Source organism: Seriola dumerili, unplaced genomic scaffold (genome assembly GCF_002260705.1).
Source record: "Seriola dumerili isolate Sdu_G_001 unplaced genomic scaffold, Sdu_1.0 BDQW01000273.1, whole genome shotgun sequence".
In the NCBI taxonomy this organism is placed as follows: domain Eukaryota; kingdom Metazoa; phylum Chordata; class Actinopteri; order Carangiformes; family Carangidae; genus Seriola; species Seriola dumerili.
The window spans coordinates 2,371,379-2,392,940 of record NW_019174528.1 but is presented as its reverse complement, the minus strand read 5'-3'; the positions used below and the strand labels follow the sequence as shown (position 1 = coordinate 2,392,940).

The window sequence follows — 21,562 nt, the reverse complement described above, 5'->3', positions numbered from 1 at the left end:
AACAGTTGATGCAATATTTTAACCAGGAGAATTTCATATTCATAAAACGAAGTTTCTTAAATCCAGTTTCTCATTTAAGTTTCCAATTGATATTGAACGAATCATTCAAATTTATAACGAACAAGAAACGCATTTCAGCAGCCGGCATCTCTTCTGACTTGCTTGTCTGAAGAAGTCTGTCACTTAAATTATGTATTTGTCTTTTTCATTTATTTATTTTCATAATTAATAATTAAAGAACTGGTACGTCTAATTGTTTGTACTTTTTTCCAATTTTATGTAAAATTTAAATAAATGGAAATTTAAAAAAAGAGTGTCATAGAGCACAAGAGCTAATGACCCACTTGTGGCAAAGTTGAACTTTACCTTATTTCTGCAGCACTTAAAGGAAAATTCCCCTTATTTTCAACCTAAAGGTCAGTTCACTCATCATGGAGGCCTCCACTCAGCTGTGAACACAGTTCTATTATTTCCTCTGTTGCTCTGGAGGAGCTCTGACAAGTCCGAGGAAATAACCCCTGATGATGTTATCAGGGAGATGCTGGCTCGGAGAATACAAATTAATACCAAAGACTCTGCATGCGTGGAGGAGGGAGGACATGGTCAGAGAAAAGAGGCGTTTTCGAGGGTTTGAATCCAGATATTTTAGCCGTTCTTTTTTTAATCCGCCTCTTGCGAACCTTGTGGAAGTGCAATAAAAAAATCAAGGGAGTGCCTGCCTCTTCAGCGGCTAAGTTGACCAGTTGTGGCCAAAACTTTGGTATATTTCTTAACATGGCTGCTAGCACACACAGTTCCAAAAGTTTTTGGTCTGTGTAAGTTTTCCTCTCCGCACTGATCTTCCCCCCTGCCTTCACTAAAACGCCGGACGAAGTGGAAAATGTTCTAATTTCTAGCACAAAATACGCTATCAACAATGGACATCTGGAATCCAGGAATACTGGCATTGAATTTTAAAATCTCATATCAGCGAAAGCCTGAAGGCAAAAGAGCAGCACACCTCTGATCACAGTCCAACACATCTCTGTAGCAGTCGGTCTTTCCTTGGGGGGGGTGTTGATGCTCGCTGATTACTAGATATATTTAAATTTTTTCCACCCCGAGCCGTCTGAAGCGGTAGTCCTCTCCCCGCGTGCATCTGCTCCTCAGCGGCCTGCAGGGGCCGATCTGTTGGCTGGCAGAGCCGGACAATGATCTTTATCGATGGGACTGGATGGATGAGCGGGGCCCCGTGGGGCCTGCGCTGAGTTTCGAGCCGAAGCGATGGGAGCTGGTGAGGAGAAGGGGAGCGAGGGGGAAACACTGAAAAGGAACACTCTGGGTTCGCTCCTGTCCCTCCTCATACAGCGGACACACTCACTTTGTTCCTTCGGGAACCGTGTTTAAGCCTCTTCATTCATCTGCGCAGCTTCACCTGCTTCATTACCTGCTGCCGATCATCCGGGTTTATAGGACAAATAATGCAATCTGTCCCGTGTCTACTTGCCTGGCGGGAGGACTTTAGAGAACAGCACCTTCTCATCTATCAGGCAGCTTGGACATACATCACCAGAGTAGTAGATTACATTGCTTATGCACGCCTTTCCAAATGGTAAACACTGCAGCACTAAGCAAACTCCCTGCCTTGTCTGATTGTACACCTCAGCCACCCCCACCCCCCCCCCCCCTTCGTCTGACAGCAACCCCACCCCCACCTCCTCCCCTGCTGTGGTGCGTGGCAGACAAACTTCTAACGTCCACACAGAGGGGAAGAAAATCATTACTTTAAATCAGTTTGGCTGTTTGTGAGAGTCGCCCAGGACAGCAGAGCTGAGGATGGTAAAGTGCAGGCTGTCCTCATTGATCTGTGCAGCCCTCTAATCTCATTAACTGGCTCTTGATTTATTGAGATGGGGCCCAGAGTGCGCCAAGGTTATGGAAGCAAACACCCGGCCCGCTCCCCGCACTGAGGGTCACACGGAATTGAGGTCAATTGACTGTTCGGCGGACCCACGCTCCCACAATCCTTTACACCAGCCATTGCCTTCTCATTAACGCCTGTTTTGGGGTGGGGCCGGTGGTGGGGACGTGGTGGGGAGGTGGTGGTGGTGGGAGGTGGAAAGAAAGGGAGCATTAGGGGATAAATTATCGGCCGTAATGAGGTGAGGCAGGGCTGCATCCAGTCATCACAATCTTACAAGCTACACAACAGTGCTAATAATGTGGCCCCGACAATACAGGCATCAAACCGAGCTATTGATTCCACTGCAGCAAGCAGGTAAATTGACTAATAAATAAAGATACAATGCAAACACATGCCCACTGTAATTATACACCTATCGAGCCGCCGTGATATATGACACATCGGCAATTTGCTAATTCTTGCCTGTGGTTTGAATGATAGGGAGGATGATGATAATGCTGTTGAGGCTGACATTAGCCATAGTTCAGTGTTTGCTGGCTCTGAATGACCGGTCAGTAATGACTGGGGTTCTAGCGGTAGACGAGGAGCCAGCAGAATCCCACGAGAACGCCGACTGTCACCTGTTCTTCGATCAAAACATGGACGCCGACCAGCGCTGTTTATATGCAGTGACATTTGCATTGAAAAGGCCAAAACAGGAGGAAAGAAAAAAACAAAACACACTCCGTCTGGGTGAGATCCTGGATGGAGAGACACGGGCAACGTGATGGACTGTAATGTCATGGCCTACGCAGGAAACAGGACGTGAACTCTGTAAACAACAAAGCTAACGTCAAAGATGGCTGTTCTTGTTCCAGTATGTACATGACGGACATGAACTTCCTGTTAGAACCACACACTTTCAATCAGTCTCATCAGCTGATCCAGGCTGGAACAGACCTGGTCCAGACCCGTCATCGCACCCGGATCGCACGTCTCCATCTGAAGAGTCCACAGTCATGCTAGCGGCTCCTTCAGGCTGTACTCAGACACACTGGTGCTATGTGCTAAATGCTAACGTCAATCAAATTACTATTCAATGCAATGCTGTGGTTCACTGCTGTGCTTCAATCACAGAGTCAATATACAATTATATATATATCATTGAATTAGCGCTGCGCCCTGACAGTGACCCTGTCCTGTGACGTCCACCATCTTCATTTCTGGATATTGACAAAGATCTACTGGTTTGATCTGATTTTGATTCACAAACACCAGAATTGATTCACTTTGATTTGATTCAACTCCACTAGTTGTGATTCTTGATGATCTGGTTACATCAGATTAACACCAGTGTTAAAAATAAAAAGCTCTTCTCAGAATTTATCCTGGAAACCTGAAATGAGCAACGCTGTTCCTCGACTATGAAACTGTGTAAAGACACATTACAGGCTGCACTGTGAGAACATTTCTCAGTTGTAAAACTGTTGACCAAAGATGGATTTTCCTTGGTGGATGCAAAACGACTAAAAACATGACACATCGATATTCCCGTGCAGCTACGCATAGACTGTCAGTAGCAGATGCTTCAGACATCCACTTTAATTATCACTTTGAGCACAGACAGGACGGAAACTGAAAGTCTGCTCACTAATTCATCTGCAACACGTCAGCCTGATATCTGCAGACAACCGGCTGAATCCACACACACACACACACACACACACACACACACACACACACAGCTCAGTCGACTTCTGTGGCCTCACATCTCATAGATAATATCTCCTCGGCAAACCTTCCTATCTCTCCCCCACGAGATGTGAGATTGATAGACTAGTCACTATGAGACACCCAGAGTCAGTAACCATCGCGAGTCACGACCGTCCTGTGAACTGCGGCGGCTCCACGGGCACTGTGATTAATTCCCATCACAGTTTATAAGCCTGGAACTCGTACGGCCAGCTGTCATATATGTTGCTTTTTTTTATCTTCAAATATACTGTAATTTCTACATGTTGGACATTTGACACATGACTACTGGACAAACTTACAACAAGTAACCACTGCACACACACACACGCACACACACACACACAACATGAAGAGCATGTGCTCACTGAGAACAGGCACACACGTGCAAAGACTGATCTTGGAGGTTTTCAGAATCAATATCGGATCATTCACATGAAAGTCACGATTAATCGGAAAATCAATGTTTTTTTTATGCAGCTCTAATCTTCATCAACTCCCAAACGCACTGTATAATGCATGTAATCAATCAATCAGCATCGTTATCAAATCATTGACAAGTGCTTTCATTAATTATTCATGTACCAATTATTTATTCACTGCTGACTATATTCTATTCTATAAAATATCCCCCACACTGAAACATGCCCGTCAGTTTCCCTGACACACACTGATGTCTCACTCAGTCCGACTGGCATCAAATATTCATTCTATATTGATTAAAAGTGAAGCCGAGACGGCGAAAAAACAAATACATGTTTGTATCCATTTGTGAAGCTGTGACCAGTGTGTGTGTGATGTCTTTACTTGACTAAAACAACAAATCAATTATTAAAATGACGATCAATATTAGAAGGGGGAACTCCAGCAGGTTAGAATCAGTCGTCTGTAAAATGAACGGACGGTTAAAAATAAAGCAGCCGAGGCCCGAGATACAATATATCCTGATGGATCAAGCTCACTCCAACATATTGGATACTACATTTCCCATAATGCATCTCCCTCCAAAACAGCCCTCATGGCTTCACCTTAGAAAGCTGTCCTCCAACACTGCAGATGGTAGTCGACGGTGTGTTTACTGGCCGAGCGGGAGAGAATAAACTGGTCTGGGTAAAATCTGTGGTGTTGAACTAAAAGTGACGGTTAATGTTTATGTCAAATTTATATTTATTACTTAAAAGAAAACAACGATATCGTTCGATCAGACTGGGATTGAGCCACAAATGTTCTTCCGTGCTCTAAAAATGAACGGCATGGCTCCATATTAAATGTAAACGCATGTAAAAGCTCAGGCATCAGACTGAGACTTCTGACACAAGTTGATGTCGGTTTGTCACGGACTTCTTCCTTGTCACTCGCTCTAAACAGCTCGTTCTCCAATAACAGTCTCCTTGACTAGTGTTATACAAATAACCGACCATAACTCTTTACTGTACAGTCACTTGGCTGGAGCAACCTTGGCTTTTGTATTTCCTGACAGCAGACATTTTCCACTTCAATCAGCGTTTAACTATTACCGGCTCATATATAGAAAAGAATGTATATATATATGGATTGTGATTGAAAGACTACGTCCACCGTTATGTCACACATTAAGCAGGTAGCGGGTTTTAATATGTGCTGAACGGAGACAAGCTGCTGTAACGTTTGCTGCTGTGGATGATGAACATAATGTCCACTCTCGTGTTGCAGATCAGATTCAGGCGCCAACGTGCACAGATGGATTTGAGTTTTAGTTATTAGTTACTTAGTTTTACAGTTTCTCTTTCAGGACCTTCAGGACCCCCTCGGCAGTTTTCCTGATGTTCGGCCAATCAGAAAGAAGTGGGCTATAAAGGAGGCCTGAGCTAATACTGCCTGTTCCAGCCAGAGGCTCAACTGAGGGGCTGTGTGACAGGCAGTCTGAGATAAATCAGGACTGTGAATCATGAAAAGCTGATTTAGTGGAGTCCCAGAATAAAAAAATATAGAGCTGGAAATGATCCTCAAAATCAGCTGACCTAAAATATTTAACACTAGTTACAGAGTGATTACTGCAGCCCGGTGCTGTGCTCGTGTAAGTGTCTCGAGACTCTTACCTGGTATTCACTGGGCCAGAAGGTACTGACGGCGAGCTCCACCTGGTACCACTGGTGTCCCTGCGAGCCCGAGATATTCCACACGGCGCTGCCCTTGGGGCCCCCGTTGACACGAATGTAGACCTGCAGGTCCCCGGGGCTGTGGCCGTCGCGGCTGTACAGGAAGTAGCTGAACTGGATGCAGTGGGTGTCGTTCTCGCTGAGCGGGAGCAGGAGTAGCTGAGCCCGCTGGCCCCCGAAATGCTGCGAGGAATTGACCATCATGAAGGACCCTGGAGGAGAAGGACGGGTTAGAAGATGTATATATACATATATATACATATATATATGTAGATTTTTATCAAGTATCAGTTCAATTACTGCTTGTTTCGTTGTTCAAATATTATTGGCGAACTCTCACCGACTTCATAAAGAAGAGTTTGACCTTGTCTGGAAAGCAAGACTCCACTTCTTCTCCCTACACTTACATATGATTCACTTCACAGCGGCAGCCGTTTCAGCAGTTTCAACCTGCCTGACAGATTTGAGTGAAATATAAAAAAATAACAAGCACCAACTCTTTGGGCTTCACCTGTAACACCTCAGCCCAGGATAGATATGTCATGTTAGTTTTCAACCGCTGAAGAACGACTGCTTTTCTTTTTCTTTTTAAATCCTCCGAAAAAATAAAAAAGAGCCTGAGAGCCAAAGTTGACAGGCTCAAGGTTGTTACCAGGAATATATGTGCGATCCTCTCTGGCTATTTGTCTGTATTTGTCTCCTGCTTCCCTCTGCTTCCTGCTTTCTCAGGGGCTTCCATCAGTTTTGCAGCGCTGCCTCAGATCTGCTGTGTTCAAAGCTGCAGCGCCGGGTGTCATATTGGGCTTTCATTTTGGACTTAAGTTCACAGTCACTGCTGGCTCTCTCATCCTGGCAGCTAAGCAGAGATCTCCTGGCCGCGGAGAGAGGCACCGCGGCGGTGAACGGGGGAGGTTTGCCACAAATGGATGTCTATTCATACATAAATACAGACGCAAAAATTACAAATTGACTCTTATAATATTTGAATTACAAAGTGATTTGTATTTTTGACATCAAAACCTAAATTAGCATAATCCCTCCGCCCGTCCACGTTTGGTTTATCTTGTGCACATGCACGTGGGTGACACAATAAACAGTGCTGCCAATGGTTTCACACGATTCCACTGACCTACAGGTGGTGGTAGCATGCCAAGACGTGCGGCGACGTGCCAGCAGAGACTGCAAACAAGTAAACACGGATATATACAAAGCTGGATTTAAAATATTGGTTTTATGTGGATGGAAATGCACTCAACATATTTGTCCGACCTCAAACATACACACAGTGTGTGTTGGTGAGAAACTGTGAATGTGCTGAATGTGAAAATACTTTTCCATGTTTTCAAGAAAATTCCACAGGGCACCTTTAAGTTGTTTTTCCACAGAAGACAACATTAAGCAAGTTGAGGAAAGGTTCAGCAATCTGTTTCTTTTTAATAACACATATCCAGCAAAGCCATCTCCACGGCAAAACCCTCTCCTCGCCATAATCTCCGCTCTGTATCGCAGCGAATGGAGAAAAATAAACACAACAACTGCATAGCAGCAGTCATTTATTCAGGAATGAGACGAGGGAAAAGAGAAGATGTCTGGATGCAGCTCTAATTCTATAAGTATGAACGCAGAACGCCGTGTGTCTGTGTCACAGTGAATGAAAAGTGGAAACGCAGTTAGTGCAGAGAATATAACTAAACCCACAAAACAGCTGGATCCAACGTGACGCATCATTTAGCGTTGTGCTATCACTATCAGTCTGTGAAAACCAACCACTCGACTATAAAACAATCCGAAGCCCTTTTTAAGACTTCAACATCTATGTGAGTACTTTATTTTGAAAGTTCAGCTGCTGAACTTTCAAATTAAAGTACCAGGCACCTTAAAAACAAACAACATGCACGTCAACGACACAGGCAGAATCACAAAGTTTGCATTCAGCTGCACAAACTGGTTTTGATTTCATCCATGTGGAACTAGACTTGGGCGAAATATCCAAAATGTAATATCCATAAATTCTTGCCCAAACACGACAAACTGTGTCATCGCAATATTTATAACACAATTATATTATTGTATTTTACGTTTCAGGTGTTTGTAATATGTTTGTTTGTTTGTTTGTTTTGTTTGTGTGTTTGTTTGTTTGCCCGAACATGTAGCAAAAACACGCAAAGACACGTGCATACTGAGTTAAAAATCATCACAGATCTGGTTTGGCTATTTTATGTTTCAGGTACAAGCGATGCTGTGAAATGAGGTTTGGACTCAGCAGCAAAACTTCCCAAAAAAATAAATGAACAAAGAATTTCTTTCCAGATATTCTATAAATTATCGCATATTGTGGGAAATATCGCGATATTCAATAATATCAAAATCGGGCCGAACGAATGAGGAACAACAAAAACTTGAGGCTCAAAACGCTTTTGAAACGTTTCACTGTAACTTTGAAGAAGCAGCTGCTGAACACGGAGGAAGATAAACACGAGGAGACAAAAACACTGGCAGGGAGCTGTCTGTGTTTATTACCTCGGACTGCTTAAAGTGGCCTCGGGGATCACGTAGCTTCCTCCCTAACTTCTAATCTCCCAATCATCATCACACTCACTCTTTGATGCTGCTGTTAAACAGGGTGGTGGTGGTGGTGGTGGTGGTGTGAACGCATGTATAACCTTCACATCCAGTGCATCCAGAGCGGTGAGGCGGTCGCTGCCGCTGCTCAGTACGGCCGGGGTGGATGAGCACAGACAGTGGGATGGAGGGTTGTGTAGTTGCCTAGGTACTGTAGTTGAGCGGCAGTGCAATCAGAGCTCTGCCTCCTGCATTAATCATACTGACACGGTTATTAGGCCATAATGGCAACCGAGGGAATGCTTAAACCAGAGAGATGGCTGTAATACTCGCACACTGACATGCAGCACACACACACACACACACACACACACACTCACACCCAGTGTTTACAGGCTGAAAAGCAGACTCAGAGCAGAATCCCGCTGACCTTCCCACGAGTGAGAAGTGGCTTCCTCGCGTCATTCCTCTTCCTTCATCGTCTTACTTTCATTTTTCCCCTCATTTCTTCGTCCTTTACCTCATTTTTCACCTCCCATTCTTCCGCCTTCCGCCGGCTCCTCTTCATCCACACTGTCTTTAAAACGCAAGAGTCTCGATCGAGCATAAACAGCATTCCTTTATAAACACAAAGATTCACCATCTGTTCTGTTTTTCAAGAAACGACACAAAAAAAAAAACCTGCCAAGCATCAAAGAGAAATATCTGTGAAGGTGTTTCATTAACAGGTGATGTGTAGACTCAGTTTCATCAAGCGTAGGAAACATTCAAAGAAGTAATTGGTGCTGTTATTTTAGATTTTAGAGTGTAGTGGGCCGATAACAAACTAGAGACAGTCTCTTTACTCTTTAATGTGCTCTGAAAAAAAAGAAATCTTCCTCTGAGTGCAGCTATTTATTTAGGGAAAGGCAAATGTGAAATGAACTCAATTATACTACGTGTACTTTGTGTTATCAAGTAATTTTCCGTGTCTCACTCGGCGATACAGTTGCATCATTTGGTATGCAAAGGCAAGTCACCAGGAGTCTGGTTTAATGTGTAGCCTGGAGTGTGCGCCGCCAGCTCGCTCACAATTACAGAGGGACGTTTGATTTCTTTCATCAGTCCTTCGGTTTAAGGAAATCAAAAAAAAGAAAAAGAAAAAGACAGAAAGAAACAGGTCAAAAGCTGGGTCAGTTCCACGGACAGCCCTGGATATAAATGGATTTAAAATGCATATCACAAAGCCTCCCTGAACACTGTCCGCTCCCTCCCTCGGCTCCATCTTCCCTGCCCCCAGAAGCCCGGATGAGACGTCAAACTGCCAGAAATATCCTGTGATAACAAGCAGCTGCTGTCCTCTGAGATCTGCCTGTGTTCTCGGACAACGCTAATATTTTTTCTCTCTTCCTCACCTGCTCACAGGCGAAGCTGGGCATGCTCTGGCTTGGCCCCCCCCCCCCCCTCGCCCCAGATGTGTGTGTCCTCGCAGGGAGCGGAGGGGGGTGTGGTGGGGTGGGGGTGGGAATCTGTGGCTAAATTGCTTTTTCCTTCAGCTATGAGAGCCGGACCCCCCCTCGCTGTTGGAGTGCAGGTCTCCAGCTGTCTTTATGACAGGATTGCATTGGGAGGAGACAGTGAGGAAACACGGCCTCGGCGACAGCGCTGCTTTTTTTCCCCCATGTTATATTCAGATGTCTTCAAGCATCAAGCATCGAATAAAGACGGAGCTTCTACAGCGTCTTTTCCACCTGAAGGTTTCTTTGAAGCCACCTTGTAGCTGAAAGGGTGAAAAACAAGAGAATAATAAACGCCACGCCTCTTTTCTTCCTAAATATGACGCACGGTTCGATATCTGCCCGACTTCATCCCGACTCGCTGTGATGTCATGCTGACATCAGCGGCAGTGCCCCTCATGACATCAAGGCAGCTGCAGCTTTCACATCCTAGTGCGGCAAAACCAACTGCAACACCGCTTTGCATGCTGGGGAAACATCTGGTTTTGAAGCTGACCTAAGAACTCAGATGTGTGAAACATCTGGTTTTTCATCTGATCTCTGATGTGTGAACGATGTGTCTTTATTTTCTGTTCAGTTATAAAGATCTAGATTTTATTGGTTCAAGCGTTTCCTCTGTAAACACAGAGTCAGATCATTCTACGGTTTCCAACTGATCGATCGGATGAAGTGTTCCTGGATCAGTACGATACATCTCTATTAAGATCTGTGCAAACTGACGTTAAGCCATGACAAACTCATTGAAAGAAGTGTTTGTCTTATATTCATGACATTTGCTTTTCCTTATAATTGTGAGGACAGTATATGTAATGTCAGTGGATGTTTCTGATTTCTCAGGATGGGAATCAGTCTGAGGTGCACGAGCTCTTTATATATAATGTCTAATCTTTAAATTAAGGTAATAGAATCAACAATGTCACGGTTACAACAATGTGTAGTTTATTAGGTACACTTAGCTAAAACTGATGCAGTCTAATACAACAGTCCTGCAATAAATCCAACCTCATCATAATTTTTTACTCTATCAATCAATAATCTTATTTTTAAAGCACTGTTCAAAATGCAATTATTCACTGTCATTTAGAAACTCACTGGTGGCCTAAACTGGAGGTTGGTTCCCTCATTCAGAGCTTGGATGATGTTCGTGCCTTCTCCCAGCTCAGCTGCCTCTGTTTGAGATGCTGGTAATAAAACAGTCGCGCTGCTGCTTTTAGTGGCCACAGACTCGAACTCTCGCGTTACTATGAACTACGGAAGCTCAGGGAAGCGGTGGCGGTTTCCGTACCATCATTAACTCAAGTTAAAGTGCAATTCGGTTTTCTTCAGAATGAATCAATAAAATCTAGTTATACTGTGTGTTTTCTGTTGACTGGAAGGTGTTTCTACTATTTTGTCCACGCCATTCATATCACTGAGGGTAGGATAAATAATAATAATACGTCTCTGTACTTTACAATTCAACAGCACCACAAATGCATTCCTCTAAAATCATCATAAAGTCTAATTGGAACCTCTACAACAGTTTCAGCATCATAACCTGCTAAATGCTCCACTGTGTTTACCAGCTAGCAGCCAACTTTGTCTGTCCTACTGACTGACTGACTGAGTGAGTGATGAAAGTAAATAGAGCCAAAATCACAGCAAGGCCATTGTCTTTAACTTATGTGATTTTCTTAAGACAATGTCACAGTTATGAAATCAAGATTTTAGCGGCAGCTGAGCAGCAGCTTGGAAGCGACTGTCGGTAAACATGTAGTCTTTACGTGCCACGTTTCAGTCACTATTTCAAACTTGTTCCACTGTGTGACAACAGAGACAGAAATACATGTAAATGAGAACAGCTGTATTGAGAAATTCAGCTGTATTAAAACCCTGACTATGTGAGCACAGAGAGGAGGAGGAGAGCGGCAAACAGATAAAGGGCTGAAACCAGCTGACACGAGGCAGAATGCAAATAGCCTTCGACATGGTGCAGCCATTCACTGGGTTCTGACCTAGTCTTGTTTGGTACTTGACAGGAAAAAAGAGCTTGATGAAAGCGGCGAGATTGAATCAAAACAGTATCATCAGGTCATGGACGGGAAAACCAAAACAAAGAGCTTAAAGATGCTAAAAAAAATCTCTGTAGGAACGAGAGGAACTGCAGAATCAGGTGGAAATTCTTTGTGGGATTTTCACTATAAGTGACACCTTTGACATTGCACGTAACCATTTGATCGATTGATAATATAAAACTATCGATTGGCGCAGCTTTAAATCACAGCGAAGCCTAAAGGAAGAGGCGGTTAGCACGCCGGCACAAATTCCTCAAAACGAGTCCAGCATCCCGTTTCATTTTTTAGCGTGATGGAGTGAGTCAACATGATTGATGCAGTAATTAGAAACTTGATAATATTCGTGAAGATATGAGTGGCTCTGATAACCTTATTCAACATCCTTGAGGACAACACACATGCACAAAGACACATACTGTACACGCACACACACAGGTTGGTGTAAGAAAAAAAAAAAATAAATAAATACATCCAGTGCTGAGAAATTCTCCATAAATCCATAAAAGCTGATAAGGCTCCATCTATTTCTCCCATGACCCTGCCAAGGGCGAGGGAACATGCATTAAGAGATTAGGGGACGGCCTCAGCTCCCTGAATTCATATCAGAATGTGGGGTGGGAACCTGAGTCATAGGTCTGCCCGCTTTTATCACACTTACACCGGGAAAAAAAAATAAAAAAAGCAGAGGAGCCGAAAGTGGAAAGGAGGGGCGGGGAAGTGCAGCGAGCAAAGAGGAAGAGATAGCGAGGGCTTTTATCTTTATGTTTGTCTCCGTCATTTTTCGTTTACTTCCCTCCACTGCCATCAATAACGCTTTGTATAACTCTGGCGGGCCCCCGTTCTACACAGTGACAACACCATCTTTCCTTGGAAAAGGCCAAGCAAAACCTGATGCATTTTAATCAAAATTTTATCTAATGCTGTCTACCTCACGCCGCCGCCGCCGCCGCCACCACCGCCGCCGCCACCTCCACTCGCCATGAATAACGCTTAACAGTCTGGTTTGTGGTGATGTTAAATGAGATTGTATGATTGGTGAGAGAGAGCTAGACTGTTTTCCTTCGACCCGCCTCCTCCAGGGCATCTGGAGAAGGTCATCCAAGATTTTCAATTTGGACTCTGAATTTGGTCTTTCAGATCTTCATTTGCTTTCTGTCTTTTATTCTTTTCTTTTCTTTTTTTTTCTTCTGATATTGCAACCCAGAGCCATGGTGACCTCAGATGATATTGCACATACAAGAGAAGTGAAGTGCGGCGAGCGTAGATGATTGGGAGGGCACAGATTGGTCTCGCTGTTTGCTCCTCTTTGTATCTCTGGCTGTAGTGTGTGATCTGCTCGGCTGGCGGGAACACTGCGGCTGGGGCTTGTTTACTGGAGCCAAAAGGCAATGCAGATTTTGCCATTTACAAAGTGACACAGTGCTTACACCGTGCAAATGGGAAATCTGCAAACCAACAGCAGCTGGTCATGAATGCGATACTGACAGAGCCTAAACGCCCCGCAAACAATACGAGTCTGACTGCAGCTGACAACTCGAGCTAATGAATTCCCCAGGTGAGACTCAAGAGCCCAGCAGACAACCTGGAGACCGCTGACAACAACAGAGTCATTACTGTGTTTCTACACTGACGCTTCCAAGATGCACCGATTAGCATCACATACTGAGTGAAATGTGCCAACGATGTGGCTGCCATTGTCTGTGCAAATGCTGCATCACGTGCACCGCAACAGTCATACCTGAGCTGCTGCTGCTCCGTCTGTGCTGCAGGATTACACTCATACACGCCCATTCATTCCCTTAACCCCGAACCCTTATCTCAAAGACACGCTTCGCTTAAATATTAGCACACAACCCAGTTCAACTAGACCTACACCTCTGCAGCCAATTTCATTTGAGACTTTGCAACAAAAACCAATAGAATTACATGTTTATGTTCATGCGGCAAAATCCACCAGCAGCCATATTGTGACTTAAACACAGGAAGCTGCTGTCAAAGTTGGTTCCTTTAAAGCACGACCTCGTTTCCTGACTTTAACCAAGTTTGTATTATTGTAACCATGACGATGAAGCTCCTCCCACCTTAACAAAGTAGTCATTTTAACCCCCAAACCATGATCCTTCCACTAAACCGAACCGAACCTTAACCATAGTGTTGTCTCATCATTTATTCATTGGTAAAACAGTGATTTGTAAAGGTTGTGGAAGCCGCAAACAAATGTTTGATCAAATCAGAAAACACTAGTATGTGTGGATGTAAAAGGCCGTTAAAACAAAACATTTTTCATTTAATTTGGACTTTTTTTTTTTTTTTTTGGACGAGATTTGAGAAACATGGATTCCAGCAGGATTGAAACCAACTGGATTAAAAGATGCACGCCTCTTACAGCGTTCCAATAAGGTTGCATTTGCCAGAAATAATATTTCAACACTTGTCTCTGAGTCCTTCAAAAGAATAACTCTTCAGACATTCCTGTAGCTATTGTTGTATGGTGAATGTTCTGGCGCCAAACATTTTTCCTTTTTCACACCTCTCATATGTCAACAGTTGTGGTAGTGAGAAAAATGTCATCACGACCAAGAGTAGACCATAATATTCAAAGCTATGAGAATGCACTTGACAGATACCAACGACCTTTAAAGTGTTATTATTATGGAAAGCGCAATTTCTGCTGTCCTGGGGTTGATCGGCTATCCAAGATTTTACTTGACGGAAAACACCGGTGTATTACGACTTGTCGGGTGGTTGTCCATTTCTGTAGCTTTGGCCATTGCACTCGACTCAAAAGTATTTGTTGACATCTTGGAGCGCAACAACAGATCCCATTGGTTAAAACTGTAGTGGTCAGATGATCACAGAGGTGATAAACAAACAAATTTCTACCTATAGTAAAACTTCTTATATATACATATATATATATAAAAGAAGTTTTATTTCTATTAAATAAAATAAGAGAAATTAGCCCCATCACCATTCTTCAAGCACTATTTTCTTTAAATAGAACTTGTATAAAGGATATAGTATTGTATCTTTTCTGAAACACAAGCCACACCTTGTTTTAGAAGGAGAACGAGGCGGATGAATCTGATTGGCTGCTTGTGACCAGCAACCATGAAAAAAGGTTTAGTTGTGGGCAACTTCTTTCATTCACAAGCTTCACTTCGCACCAGAGGCAGTGCTTAGTGATAGAAGCTAGACTTCAGAGTCCCCCAAAAATAAATCTTATCCTGATCCTAACCTTGAGCCAAACACTGGTCCTAGGTCAGAGTCCAGCTGACAGAGACATGAGTGGATGGAAGAGGAAGCGGGACGTGGGGGAATCTTCTCAGTGGCAGAAATCAATAGCGCATTAGCAGCCGCCCGGTGACAACGTGTGGGCTGGCTGACTGTCCTCCATTATACCACTACCCGCTCTCCGCCCTTCTGCTGCATCTTGATATATACCAACCGCCCTCAGCCTCGTCATCTAACTCCTGTGATCTACTGTTTGTTTCATCTCGGCGTCCCGGGGGGCCTTTTTGGAGAGCTGGTACTCTCTGTGCTCTCCGTGCCAGTGTTCCTCGCTCTCTCCTCTGCCCTATTTCTTCTAGGTTTCTCTGGTCAGTTAGTAAACAGAGCATATCGTTTCCCAGGCCTCGTTCCCTCCCTCTGCTCTCTGTTGTTGTTGTCGAGGATCAGCGCTCGCGCAGGGACACGCTGGACTAACAGGTAGAGCAGCAGGGAGATCTCTGCCCTGAGCAAAGTCCTCCACTGTAAGGAACGATGTGTAGAGACCTTCAGAAAAACAGTTTTTCAGCAAACATGATGCTTGAAAAGACTCCGGTCTTCTCTCTCACTGTGCTCTCATAATATCAGCTCCACTACATGTAATTCAAACTCGAGCAAAGGAACGTGTATGATGGAGACGAGGCTAAAGCAGGTCAAAGTCGCCATTACAACCACTTACAGAACACACTGAGATGACTCATTCTCTCCTATGCGTTTATCCAGGGGGACCAAGAAGTGGCGAGGTAAATGTGAGGCGTGGCCAGACTCCCATAATGCATAAAGTGCGGACTTTAAAAGGAATTCAATAAAAAAACGTATCGAGTGTCTATTATGGCATAATGAAACTTTCCAGTGAATCGTTTTGAGTGAGAAACATGCTGTCTTCACTTTAAGACTCTTATTACAGCGGAGTGGAGAGAGAGCGCCGTCACCTGAAGCTCGATATCAGCAGAACCAACCAGCCTGAGTTGGACTGACCGGGACTCACGAGACTGAAGCTCCCGTCGCCTTGACCTTTGACCTTTCACTACCAAATTCTACTCAGTTCGTCTTCGGGGTCCAAGTGAATGTTTGCACAAAATTTGAAGAAATTCCCTCAAGGTGTTACTGAGTTCATATTATATATTATATATATATATATATTATGTTCATATTTCTTTTATCATATCTTTATTATGATCTTGTGAAGTACTGGAGAGTTGTATTTGTTTATCTACAGGGGGAAAATGTGCAATCTTGGAGGAGTGGTGACAAATCTGGAGACAGAAGTCTAGACAGAAAGTTAGAGAATAAACTGCTGTTTGTTCAGCACTTGAATTGATTACAACATAAAAAATATTCCATCAGTTGAAGTCTTACCCTTATCTCAGTAAGAATAAACTACATGTGCTTAAAACTGCACTAATCAATATTTCATCAACAGAGGAAGTTATTGCTTCATTTGATTTATTTAAAAAATAATAATAAATATGCAAAACTTTTCTAATCAGCTTTATTATCGTGAGCAAACAACACAAACTGTTACTTCATGATAATTCCAAGGATGAATAACACCCAACGTGTCTTGCAGGTGAAATTTCTCTTTGTTTTCCTCATTTATTTGAGTTATAAGCTTTCTGTTTTTAAATCTGTACGTGAGCCGGACACCGTCGTTCTCTGTGGCTGCAGATGATGATCTGAGGAAGATCAAACTCGAGGACTATCGCAATGTGATCGTCAAGTTGTTTTCCTTGAACGCACTCCTTGTCAAGACGGTTAAAAGATTTAAAGGAATGTGAACCTTTACAATATTAAGAAGAAAAAACAACCTTAATTATATGCAAAAAAAAAAAAAATCATATTGCTATTATTTTGGCAGATACTGTCATTGTGATTTCAGCGGGAATGGTCCTTTTTGCATTTTATTTTCACAAAAAAAAAAAATAAAAATGATGATTTTTGCTGGTGTTTGTAACAAACAAGCAGCTTCCTTTACGTGTGGAGCATGACTCGTAGGTGTAACACCACATGACTCGTAGGGGTAACACCACATGACTCGTAGGTGTAACACCACATGACTCGTAGGTGTAACACCACAACGCTTCATTTATGGTCAGAAAACTGCAGCTTCTGAAGTTTGGATGTTGCACTTGGCCGTATTGCGATTTCGTTAATATTTCGATCACGTGTTCAGCCCTAGCTAAAAGTGAAAATGGGGAAAAAGCCATTTTCTGGGTCTGAGTGTATTTATTTTCTGCTGTATGTTTGCCACGACACGCTGCAGAGCTGCTGTCTTGATGACGACTTATGGATGTGACCGAGGCTGTGGTCCTTCAGGGTGAGGAAAACAAACATCCTTCAGAGAGAATGCATCACCCTCAGACAGACGTATTACCGCTCCCTTGATGACTCCCACTGGGTGTGTCTCTGCGCTGAAAACGGAGACTGCTCGAGCGGCTGCAGTGTAACCGGCTCCTTCTCCTTCGCAGTCGTGACCCTGAAGTCCGCCAGACATCGAGTCGTGCGAAGAGGTGGAAGAAAGTGGAGCATTACAGTATCCTATAAGGCGCATTACACGATGCAACATGAGAACATGTACTAGAGTAACCTGAGGGGAGAGCAGGAAGACGCCAGTCAAAAAAAACAACAAAAAAAACGGGTCGTCGGAGGAGCCGTCCTGAGTCTCCGGCTTCTGTTCTGCTTGGCAAAGACAAACAAAGCCTTCAATTCCCCAAACCCATCTCCTCTTGAGATAAGCCGGCTTCTTGGCTGTATTTGCCCTTCACTGATAGGAACCGTGAGAAGTGGGTGGGAAGTTTGAGGCCAATAGCCTCAAATCTGATTTTCATCAGTTGGTGCAGTGCAGAGTTGCAGCATCTGTGTGGAAGAGGAAGAGGAGGTGGAGGAGGAGGAAGAAGAAGAAGAAGAAGAAGAGGAGGAGGAGGAGGGGAGCAGGGGGAGGGGTGGTATTGGATCTGGCAGGCTGGATCAAGGCCCACTGCAGGTCCCACTCCCAACTACCCCCCTCCACCCACCTCCACACACAGGGCGGCAGCGATAAGGCCCTATCTTTTACAGTCCTACTGTGTGCCAGTGGCGGATATGGAAAGGTAGAGTGCATCTGGAGGAGAGGAGCTACCATCTGCTCCAGATCACCTTCAAGCTGCAGAGACCAGCACTTCTTTTACCTCCACCTGTCCCTTCCTTAGACCGGCTATGAAGGCCTGACCCCGGAAACATATTCAGCCAGGGTTAACGAAATCTGAAACAGCAGCAGCAGCAGCAGCAGCAGCAAGTGAGTTTGACAGTAACAGTTTTTGCCTGATTTGAATAAAGCTGCTGACAAATACAAAATCTGCAAATTGTGAAATGTAAAGTGTTTCCACGAGATTTTCATTCACTGAAACATAATTGAAAAACTAACATTATGTAATAAAAAAAAAGAAAAATGAATAAACAGACGAAATAAATTAGGTCAACTAAGAAATGTGTGCACGTGTGTGTGTGTGTGTGTGTGTGTGTGTGTGTGTCTGTGTCACAGTCACATTATGGGACCTTGTCTTCCTCACGGGGAAATAGAGCAAGTCCCCACAAAGTAAACCATGTTTTAAAGCTCCTCCAGTGTAAATGTCTCTGTCCATGTGTAGTGTGATTATAGATCAGCTCTAGCTTCTATATTAATACTGTGAAAGTATCAAAGCCTCAGTCCACAGAGAAATGCACACAGCCTGTATTCAGAAACTGAGCCTTAAAACCAGCCGTCAGGACTTCTGGAACTTTGTGATGTCACAACAAAGCAGTCACCAAGCCCCGCCCACCTGGACCCCACCATCCAAACCTTTACAGGATTTGGTTTCTCTGAGTGTTTTTACCTGAAATCTGCTTTATTTTTATCCAATCACTCACAAAACACTCAAGAAGAAGAGAGGCTCAGAACCTCCTCTCTTCTGATTGGCTCGCCGACCTGTTGTCACTACTAAACTACACTGAGATGGTTTTTGGTTCTTAAACCCACAAATATATCTTAAAGTTAAGAGTAAGTTTCCAGAAAATAATGGACACGACTGTGCACGTGTGTGTATGAGATCCTGTCTGTCTTTATGTTTCACATAGGACAGAGTCAGTTAATGGTGAAGATTTATATATTTTATTACATTTATTCATATAATTATCCACCTACAGAATGTGTCTTATTTATTAATTTAACTCTGTCTGTACCTTAAGAGCAGAAACCTTCTTTTGTTGAAACTTGTAATTAGTGACACAATAGGTATAAATTTAACAGTTATAATATATCCATCATATCAACAGGTGGAAGATCTTTACTGGATGATTCATTTCATATGAACCCACATGAACCCCAGTACACTTTCAAATTAACTTTATAGAGTCTTAATTCCACATAATCAAAAGCAGTGAGGATTAATAGGACTTGATATTTTCATGGATTTAAAATGTGAAAACCAGGCCTCAGTCTGTTGCTTGTCATTGTTGGGGGCTTCAGTCTGGCAGTAGGGGGCACACTAATGCTGGCCTGCAACAGTCACTGAGGTTCTTCAAATAACAATGAACCTGTATGTGTCCCTAATCTCACGCCAAAACACACGGCAGCCTGTCGGATAAAGAAAAGCAGGGTGTTTTAAATTTTAAATGTGTCAGTGAAAGGCAGACCGTTAACTGACAGGGGCCTTTTCAAAATCCGCTCTGGGACTAAAGCGACGGAGTAACGGCTTAACGTACCACACACTGCCACACACTGCGCTGTGACCGTTGTGAGTTATTCAAAATCACCCACGCTTGAATCCAATTGGCTGCGAGGAGACACAAAGCCGGCCAATAGCCTGGGTGCGGGATTCAAATGGGCCAAACAAAAAGCAGGCATTACTTTTGAGTTCATTTGCTTTCACACACACACACACACACACACACACACAGTGTTGCTCATTCGAAAGTCATTGCTCTGCCAGACACAATTGAGAGGCGGTTGTAATCCCCGGGATCTTAATTCATATCCTGCGTGGCTGCAGTTTTAATGGTACAGCTTCCAGCAAATAAAGCCTTGGAAATTGAAATCAATAGTAATAAATCAGCATAATAAGCATCTCAGCTGAAGTTGGAGGGGGAAACGCACGCTGTTCTCAAATCTATCATTTGACATTTATGAGCAGAACTCTTAATCCTTGCATCTGCTAACGTTGGGAGCGGAGCCATCCGACGGACTACAAATCACAGCAGGAGAGCAGACTGATGTCCATAAAGAGACTACAAAAGCTGACCCTGCACCGGCAGCGGCCTCAGGTCTGTAATTACACACAAACCGAGATGAAAACATCCTAATGAAAGCCCACAGGGAAAATATCCACACAGGGTTACAGCAGTTACGTCTTTTCTTTCTTTCTTTTTTCTTTTTGTCTGCTGCAAAAGAAGAAGACACCAAAGTGTGTTCGGTACAAGGTCGTGCACTCTCCTGTAACATTTTCTCTCCACAGCGACAGCCTGACTGCAGACAAAAAGGACCTTTCAACAATAATGCATGATCAACCGCAAAAACAAATAAATAAATAAATAAAGGCAGGGGAGGAATCCCGAGGCGGCCCTCTCATCAGTTTTATTACAGAGAGCCGGGGCTTGATTTAGGGCGACAGAGGTAGAACAACAAATAAAAGAGAGAGACACGAGTTTTCGGCCGTGCAGGCGGGGTAATTCCTCGTCTCTTCCTCTTTACTGGCTCTCTGTGCCGTGCACTACAGATGAACTTAACGCCAACAGCCCCCTAGCGTGGTCCCAGAATGCCAGGAGAACAATAGCGGTGGTAGTGGCTGTTATAGTTGTGACAAGGCAGCAAGTGGCTGGAATTGAGAAGGGAAGACAGAGGGGGGGTGGGGGGGTGAGTGTGTGTGTGTGTGCATGTGTGTGTGTGTGTGTGTGTGTGTGTGTGGGGAGGGATTCAAACAGGGAGTCTGGCTTTGTCCGCCTGCTGTTGCCCTCCTATCGGGGGGAGTGACAGGGAGGGTGGCAGGGAGACAAAGGGTCCCAACAGACTGAAAACGAGGTAGCCAACGACACACTAAATCCTCTGCACACATTCGATGACCCACCCACACACACACACACACACACACACACACACAAGCATTTTTACACAATCTCATGACAGTGCCTAAACAGAGCACAAGGAAAAAAGGAGGGGAGCAAAACTGGAACTGGGTCAAAAATCCAATTAATCCATGACAGGAGCGAGAGGGTTTGGAAAACCCTCAGAGAGACAATGCAGGAAAACCACAAGAGATGGGAAACAATACACCACTGCCCCTTGACCTGTGTTTATGTATGTGTGTGTGTGTGTGTGTGTGTGAGAGAGAGACAGAGTTAGTGTGTGTGTGTGTGTGTGTGTGTGTTATGTGGTGAGTGCATTCATTTTGGATCAAGGTC

The 21,562-nt window shown here is 43.9% G+C and overlaps 1 protein-coding gene across 1 annotated transcript in view; it reads right to left on the bottom strand.

Moving 5' to 3' along the window:
* LOC111230536 (receptor-type tyrosine-protein phosphatase U-like) overlaps positions 1 to 21,562 on the bottom strand; it is a 197,375-nt gene that overhangs the window by 97,065 nt on the left and 78,748 nt on the right. The window contains exon 3 of the mRNA XM_022757294.1: positions 5,713 to 5,984. Within this exon, the coding sequence (XP_022613015.1) occupies positions 5,713 to 5,984 (272 nt within the window). The remainder of the gene's footprint in view (positions 1 to 5,712; positions 5,985 to 21,562) is intronic.